Genomic DNA, 8,860 nt, shown 5'->3' on the forward strand with positions numbered 1-8,860 from the left:
AAATTCAAAAACATCACTTAAACACTGGAGCCAGAAGGACTTAAGGCTACGTCAACACTAGGCAAAGTTAGTCAACCACAGATCCACAACTCTAGCTACAGCAGTTGCATCGCTAGAATCAACGTATCTATGCTCGGCTAACTTGGCTGTCCCTACTGGAGAAGGTTGACGGGACAGTTGCTCTGGTCAACCTCACTTACTCCTCACATCTCGCAAGGAATACAGGCGTTGACTGCAACCTGTGAGAGGTCAATTTCGCTTATCCAGATAGACACTGGAAATCAAATCCCGGAAGATCACCCCTGAACTGGTCGATCTTCTGAAGTAGTATAGACATAGCCTAAGAGTGACCACCAAAACTAAGCAGATAAATCAATTATATAGAGAAGTCAGTTCAATGTACACAAACTCTTACCATGGTTAGGATCATGAAACATCCACAATAGAGAATTGGTCTAAAGGCAATGTGGCCCAGTGGATATGGTGCTAGATTGGTACTCAGGAGACCTTGGGCCTATGCCCGGTTCTGTCATTGGCCTGCGGATGACCTCAAGCAATCACTTCACCTCTCTCTGCCCCAGTTTCCCCTTCTGTAAAAAGAGGCTAAAGATCAACTCTCTTGGCAAAGTGCTTTGAGATCTATTGATGAAGAGCTGTGTCTTTTTATTAACACTTGACTGGGAACCAAGTAGTTCTGAGAAGAAGAGCTAGGAGGAGGCCCTATGGCATACTGAGGAAGTCACTGCCCTGTTCTCTTCCTCTGTTTTCCCAGCTATAGAATGGGTATAATGATCACACCCTCTTTGAGCAAACAAAAATATCAGGAGCACGTATTGGATATTATTTGTAAATTGCCATGTAAACTATAGTTAACATTAACAAAAAGTGAATTTTCTTCTTTACATCTCTGTTGACATCCAGAAGTTAAATTTCACTCTGGACTGTTATAAAAGAAAAGCCAAATTATTGCTCAAGAAGAAAACAACAAAGAGCATGTTCTCAGTGTGTGCATTTATCCTTGAAATATTTTGTGTTAAAAGCATTTTTTAAAAAATAAAGCATAATAATAGTAGCATCCTGCTAAAGATAGATGTCACCACAATTTAGTAGTTAAGAGTACCATTAGGAATATTCCTTATCATGCCACATGCATTTAACATTCTCTAGTGGTTAGAAGTTGTGCCAAGGAGCCCAGATAATTTGCCTCTATTCATGGTTCTGCCACTGACCTGGAGCAAGATATTAAAAGTCTTTGTGCCTCACTATTGCCACCTGTAATATTGGGCTACTGCTAATCACTCACTTCTCAAGAGGGAGGGGAGAAATAATTAGCAAGTTTCTTAAGATGTTTATGCAACACGTGGAATATTCTAACCGTTAAAGAAAAGTGAAGTACATTTGGTCTGGAAGCACTTGGAGAATCTGCGACAGGCACCCTATAAATGAAACATTGATTTAAGAGTACTGAGAGAAAAAGAGATGAAAAATCAGTTATGTCCATTTTCCAAACACAGGGAAGAAGACCACTGGAGAAGACCCAGAGTGGGTCAATGCATTTGTGTTTACCTCTGGAGAACAGGTCAGGTTGCAAATGAAATTGTACATCTACACAATCAAAAAGCCACATGGTTCGACACAAACAGCAGTCTGTTCATACAATTCATAAGGACGAGAGAGCAAGAGGTATGCTCTTCTGGCCAGGACTCAGCTTCTGCGGCAGAGCTGGGAGAAAGAGGGAGAAGGCCTGCTACAGAAGAATATGTAGCATGGCAGGGTACCAACTGCGATAAAAGAGCAAAAGGTGTTGCAGATCGCAAATAAAAGTGTCAAACTGTGTGAGAATTTGCCAAGCAGGTGCTGGGACTCTGGCAGAGTCTATGTGGGGCTGTCAGTCTCTCAGTGTCCAGAGCCATCATTGCTTATGCACGGTGAACATATTCACCTGTCGTGACACTACGTCACATGGTCAAAACCTCTTTTAGTTAAAAATGAATCTTCAGTTTAGCTGTTCCCAATGTGTGATATCTAACACATTTGAAAATTTGCAATAAGCTATTACTGGAAACACTTGGCAAGCATAGATTTTGTTTAAGTTTCAAACAGAATTCCCTTCCTATTTTCTATATGTGCTTCTCTACAAGGGGTCTACATATCAATCAATATTTGTATTAAAAAAATCCTTAATGCTTAAATGAGAAACACAGATGTTGTCCTTGCCCTGAGGAGAATGCAGTACGGATATTATAAAACTGAACAAAGTAGCACACTGGCCCTATGAAACAGAATCGCCACTGCTCCACCGAACAAGACAACATAAGGTAAAGGTGTATGACACTGGGTTCTCATCAGGTAGTTCACCAAAAAGTTTGACCAGCCCAAGTCACAGATGTAAAAAGACTTGGTATGGTGAGATCCCTGAAGTGCCACTCTCCATCCAAATATCACCGTATATGTTGTCCATTCTCCCTACCTACCCAACACCCTCCCCCATCCAGCCATACACACATCTGACAGAAAGACAGTTTCTATCCAAATATTGTACCCCAAAGTGAGAGACACTTGTCAATACCTCCTAACATTATTTGGCTTGAAAAGCAACCATGGTCATCACTGAGTGTTAATGTTGTATTTTATGCCTGAAATACCTTCACCAGATTATTCTTTTATCAAGGACCCCAAAAATGAAGCATTTTTTCCTTTTATGCAACATGCGATTTACTACACCACTGTCGCTTACAACTACGGCCCATTTCAAAGCATCTTCCAAAGGCAAGAAATAACCAACAATTTGAGCAACTGAATGATCACTGATTTATTGTTAAAATTAAAGAGGAAGGTGCAGGAAAATAAGTAGTGTACTGTAAATAAAAAGTTATAAAATTTTGTTCAAAGGTACACTTAGGTGCCAAGTGGTACCTCTCAACCTGTGGTTCCCAAACTTAAAGCATTTGTATACCCCTTTCATGACTTCAACCTTAGCAGCATACCCCCTCTCCCAGTACCATCCCAGTGCTCATCCCCTGCTTTTTTACGAATTTATTTTCTGCCACATAACCCTGGAAATCCTAGATGTACCAGCAGTGGCATGTGTATCACACTTCGGGAAACATCAACAATATAATAAAAGCTCAAATTTGTCCCCCAAATTTGAGTTTGTAAGAAACTTTTACAAAAAGTTCACTTCAAAAGAATGTTTTCATTATACCCCCTCTGTAGTAGCTTGGGGGAGAGAAGGGAAAGGCTGTTTAAACAGTCATACTGCTATATTGTTTCTAGCCCAAATACTGCAGCACTGAAAAACTAATCAGTGAAGTTGCTTTCACTGTAATCGTTATCCAAGCTAAGAAAACTTCAAAAAGTAAACCTCATGATTAGTACTTCCTCTTTCAGGGATGATCAATTTTTTCACAGTCTAAATATCTTCATCAAGGTATAGTCAAGGTGGAGACTCCAGAAAAAATAATACAAACACAAAATATTAAAAAGTAAATAAAAAGATTTCAGGGTCCATTCAAAAGCATCCAATGGTTCAGATTGGCTCTGCGGTCTTCCTACTGACCATACCTGTCCTCTTGTTGCTAGTGTTAGTAAAATGTTGTTAGTAAGGTGTTGTTAGTAAGATGGCTAAGGAAATATGTTGTAAACAGCTCAACCTTTTGAAGCTGACTACTTAACATTTTCAAAACAACCTAATTTATGCTATCAAAAATGACTTTTGAGAATAGGACCTTGGGATCTAAATCACTTCTGCACCTCTAAAAACTGTGCCCAGTCTCTTAGAGGATCTATAGTGTAAGGAGTCCTAAACTGTGCGGAGGAAACAGACCATGGCCTACCACAGAAAACTCAGACAGGTGCTGAAAAGAGGGAATAACTCCCTGACCTAGGGATGAGTCTGACAATCCTGTTCTAGACAGACTTTGATTGCTCCCATCACCTTCCTATCTGAGCATTTTCCAGTGGCGTGGGCCATTCAGTGATGTGACTGACAACTTGTGTGTAGTTTGAGCTCTCGCTCCCCCTCCAGAAGAGGCCTGTGAGCACAGGCGAGGTACCAGTTTGTTGGGGTAGGGGGCTGGGTTGTGAACTGGGCACGCTGCTCTGTGTCTATGTTGGAGACGGGGGGTTGGAGGAATGGCCTGGCCCTTGCAGCTGAAGCTGGTGGGGTCTGTGGTGATCCTCTGTCTCCTGTGGAAGTTCCTGCCCCAGTCTTGGACCAGCCCCTGTGAAAGCCCCTGTCTCCCTCCCAGACAAGCGTTCAAAGTCGCCCTGTGCCTGAGGAGCACCGCTGGAACGCAGGATCTCCGCCCTGGAGCTTTAAGCCTCCTCTGAGCGAGGCTGGGGCCCGGCCAGGGGGCAGGGAGTGAGTGACAGCTACTTGAAAGCAAGTTCAGGAGCTCTAAGGGGAGCGCCCCCGGGAGCCCAGCAGAGAGGGAAGGAAACGCGCTTCTCCCCATGCTCGGTTGCAATGAGCAACTCTGCAGAGCCAGCGGCGTTAGAAACGGCTCCAGGAGCGATCGCGCACGCCCCGAGCTCTCTCAGTAAGCGAGCCGCTCCCGAAAGGGCGCAGACCCGGCCAGGGCACAACTCAAAGCTCCCTCCCTCCCTCTGACCAGGCGCTTCCCCCTTCCCCTGAGTCCCCCAGGGGGGCTGATGCGCCCCACGCCCGGGGGCTCGGAAGCCGGGCGGTGGGGGCGCATCAGCCCCTCCCCGGGACGTCCAGCGCACTGGCTCTGCTCGTCCTGCGGTGGGGCAGCGGACAGCGCCTGGGTGCCCGGAGCCGGCTCAGACCTGCAGCGCCGAGCGCCGGCGATCGCTGCCCCGGCCCCGGCCGGAGAAAGTTGGGAGCTCAAGTCCCGGCAGGAGCCCCCTCCCCCGCGGCGCCCGCTGCCCTCCCCGCAGCCCGCACTCACCTGGCAGGGACAGGAGCGCAGCCAAGGGGCCGACCCACAGCCCCCGGCCGCCGGAGCCCCTCGCAGTCATGCCGGGCAGGGAGAGGGGCTGAGCCGGCCCCTCGCTCCCCCTCCCCGGCCAGCGGCGGCTGGGCTCCCGGCCTCCAGCCCCCAAGTCGGATCGAAGCCCCCGGGGGGCGCAGGCGGCGGCTGCCAGGTGGATTCAGCAGCCGGGCCGAGCGCGCAGCTCCTCCGCCTGCAGCCTCTGTCCCGGGACCGGCCGCCTGCACCGCCCGCTGCCCGGGAGGCTCTGGAGCTCCCGAGCCCCGCAGCCCGGGGACGCCGCCAGGCTCCGCACCGGCCCGAGAGCGCAGCCTGGCGGCCCCGGCGAGCTGCAGCAGCTGCCACCCGGCCCGGCAGGTGCGCCCGGGCGCCCGCCTCCCTCCGCTGCTGCCCCGAGGCTGGAGACCCGCCCGCACGAAACGCGGGCTGCGACTGCAGGGCGCACTCCCCGGCCGTCCTCCCAGCCCCCAGGAGGCGGGCTTGCACTGGAGCCGCGTGCCTCTGGCCCACTCGCCCCCCGCTGCAGCGCCGGCGGCCTCACCTCCAGCCCCGCGCCTGCAGGTTTCCGCTCTGCTCCCGCTGCACCACCTCACCTGGGTCCGCGGGAGAGTGGCCCCCGGAGACAGCCCCCTCCAGTGACTTGTGCCAGCAAGGTGCCAGCTTGCTAGGCCACTCAAATCCAGGCTCTGCAGGGAACCTGTCCAGCTGTGGCCTGTCTTGTTGCCAGCCTAATGCCCAGCAGAGGTCCCTCCCCGCAGGTGATGCTCCTTCCTCCAAGTCATCTCCTTGCCTGGCTCAGCCCAAGGTGGAGCATAAACCAATGCAATCAGCACCTGTAACTGCTAGACTGGGACCTCTGAGGCTTAGTGCAGGCACTCCTACAGCTTTAGCTAAGGGGGAGCTGGCTCTCAGTTTAGGCTGTAAAGGACACTTATTCTTTCGCTGTGAAGTGGTTTAGGCACCACTGCATGGGACCATTAACCACACATAGGTGTGTGGATTACACATGCACACATCAGGTTTTAGTGCGTAGAAGCTAGGCATTCCAACAGGTAATGCTCCAAGTTGATTGAGACTCAGGGGCAGCTCCTCAGAAACCAGCCCTGTCCTGTCTGGGCTTGCAATACTCAATCTGAGCAGGCATGTGGTCTCCTGGGTACGGCAGGGCCCAGCTTGTGGAGTGCCAGCCTGACCCAAGCTAAGCTGGGGTGACACCACTCTTAGCTAGGCCCTTTGTCATCCCCCCATTAGAGTCTCTTCTATGCAGTCCTGGAAGGAAGATTGTGTTGTGGGAGTTACTACCTCTAAGGCCTCTGTATTAGGGGCAGGTTGGAACCTGGGCACAGGTAGGCAACTTCAAGTGGAATCAATGCCACAGACCTAATTGTCCAAGGTACTGTGCATGAATAATTCCAAACTTAAGTCAGCAGGGGGAGAGAGGGGACAGACATTTGGGACGTCTGAAAATCATACCAAGATAGTACTGAAAATAAAATGAATGGGCTGTTGAATTAGCAATGCCACGTAACTCAAGAAACACCAAAAACCACCAAACAAGGGAAAAAGGCCACCACTCAGGGAAGAGAGCCTGACGCCCCCTTATTCACAAAGCCAGCATCTTGGTATTACAGGGACAAGGCCATAAGAAATGGCTAGACAAACTGAGCAAGCAGAAACACTTTCCTTTACCAGATGGTAGCACTGAAGTGTCCTTTTCCTCTGCTCAGAGCTGAGACTGCGAGCTACTTTAGCTTCCTGAGAAATATATTTGCTTATAAACAGTCAAAGTGGATTTTTTTTTGACATGCCAGTTTCACTCATGCAGGTCCCACTTGCTGAGAAGTAGACCACTAGAATCAGTTCGCTCCAGGAGCAGGTCCCTGTGCAGTGGCAGACTGGATTCACTTCCTGCAGAATACCCATATGCACGACTTTCATTATGATCCCAGTGTGTCACAGGTTGCCTTTCTACAAGCTGGTTTAAAATGATCCAGTTCCTCCTGGTCAGGTGGGTAAGAGCTGTGCCTATCAATCAATCCTGTTCTAAAATCTTAGCCCCACAGTCCATCATGTCATATCAACAAGTCAAAGATTAATTGGTTATTTCAGTGGCTTATAAAATAAATCTGTGGCTTTTTTTGAAAGTTGGAATGGCAGCCACAGGGAACAAATGGCAGATTTAGAGCTAACCCTTATTCCACAATACACATCGTCACCTCCAAAAGAGTTGTATCAGAGGGGTAGCAGTGTTAATCTGTATCCACAAAAACAAGAAGTCCTGCAGTGCTTTAGAGACTAACAGATTTTTGGAGTATAAGTTTTCGAGAGCAAAGACCTGCTTCATTAGATAGCTTGTAAATTGTTCAAAAAGGACCTTAGAGATGTACCCTTGTCCTTGGCGTTCCCGTAATTTATTGGAAAGGAAATTTAGTCTTCCTCAAAGTGCCTTGTTTGATGGCGACAAGGTATCAAAAGCTCAACACATCCATAACCCATCCCTCAGGCAACAAAGGAAGAGAGAGCAAGTGATTGTGAGGCATATATTTACTGCTCTCCCTGTGGTCCCTTTGCCCATTAGGGAGTGCCAGTGACTTCTCCCAGCCACTGACAGAGCAGAACACTCCTGTGGGTGAAGGTGAGTTATGTACACAAATTCTCCAGGCATCGGCAGCGGCAGGCTGCTGCAATTCTCCCTGTCATGTAGGTATGGATTGCCAAACATAGAAAATAAGATCTATGTTAAAACATAAGGCAAAAAAGACTCCCCAGTTATTACCTGCCGTGCCTTTTTAAAGAACTGCTGGAAGTAAGGCAGTTCTCAGAAATCAGGGAATTGCATAACTCTGGGAGAGTTCAATGAAGAACCTTCCTAGGGCAGGTGCTACCCCTTCCTCAAATGATTTCTAAAAATCATCTGGGAAGCCACCAATTCTAAGAACTCTAACTAGATCACTCTTCGGTCCCCTGAACTGGTCTTGGGTTTCCCATTTTCAGATCACAATTTATTAAAGGTGTCATTGTTCATGAATTGAACAAAATCAGCTTCATCAAAATGCCCTTCTGACGTATACATGATAAAATTTACTGAACTGATCATTAGTAACTTCAAAGTTTACTGAAAGTTGGTTATCTCCATGTTATTGAGGAAATGAAGTTGGCTGCTTGCTCTGTTTTAGTTCTGTTTGGGAAGAAATGTGACAGAACAGCAGAATTACATCCACTTAATTATCTTTACAATTTTTCCAGGAAAAAAAAGAGAATAGATTTTACTGAACACCACCACATATACTAGATAGATTTAGCTAACTGCAGCAAATGCTCGAGATGGCACGAAGCACCGACTACAAATCTGTCCCAGATAGTTTTTTCTTGCCAAGATTTACAAAAAATACTGAAGCAGCGTATTCAAAGGTCTTTCCATAACTCTGAATGCAGATATTGGTCCCTCTCCAAGAGCCCATAATATTGGAATTGCCTTTTCCATCAAACACCAAGAAATGGTGGCAACAATATGTCTTATAGTGGCATAATCCAGACTGCTCAGAAAATGGAAATCTAATTTATTGATAAAAGTTGGAAGAATTTAATACGCAGAGATCTGATTGATAAAAACACATTACTGACAAAATGGGGAAAGGCATTAAAATGCACAATATAGCATGGCTCTTTCGTGATGTTGTAATATTTTTAAACTGCATTGGCAACTAAAATGCACTTATGCACCAGCCCTATTCTGAGTCAAAATTAAAAACAAGTACCTGGACTGACACAAAAGCTAAAAATGTAAAGCAATCATCTTATCTTGGATTCTTTCATCTTGTTATTGGTAGTGATGTTATCAATTGAAATAGCTTGATTCTATTGAGGTTATTAATTTTGAAAGATATCCCTGGTCTCACAATTGA

The 8,860-nt window shown here is 47.1% G+C and overlaps 1 protein-coding gene across 1 annotated transcript in view; it reads right to left on the bottom strand.

The window, feature by feature from the left end:
* The window catches only part of IGSF11 (immunoglobulin superfamily member 11), a 161,241-nt gene extending 156,219 nt beyond the window's left edge, over positions 1-5,022 (bottom strand). The window contains exon 1 of the mRNA XM_074983562.1: positions 4,914-5,022. Coding sequence (XP_074839663.1) covers positions 4,914-4,983 — 70 coding nt within the window. The 5' untranslated portion in view covers positions 4,984-5,022. The remainder of the gene's footprint in view (positions 1-4,913) is intronic.
* Between the last annotated feature and the right edge of the window lie 3,838 nt (positions 5,023-8,860).

The sequence above is a fragment of the Carettochelys insculpta genome, chromosome 1 (assembly GCF_033958435.1).
Source record: "Carettochelys insculpta isolate YL-2023 chromosome 1, ASM3395843v1, whole genome shotgun sequence".
Lineage (NCBI taxonomy): Eukaryota > Metazoa > Chordata > Testudines > Carettochelyidae > Carettochelys > Carettochelys insculpta.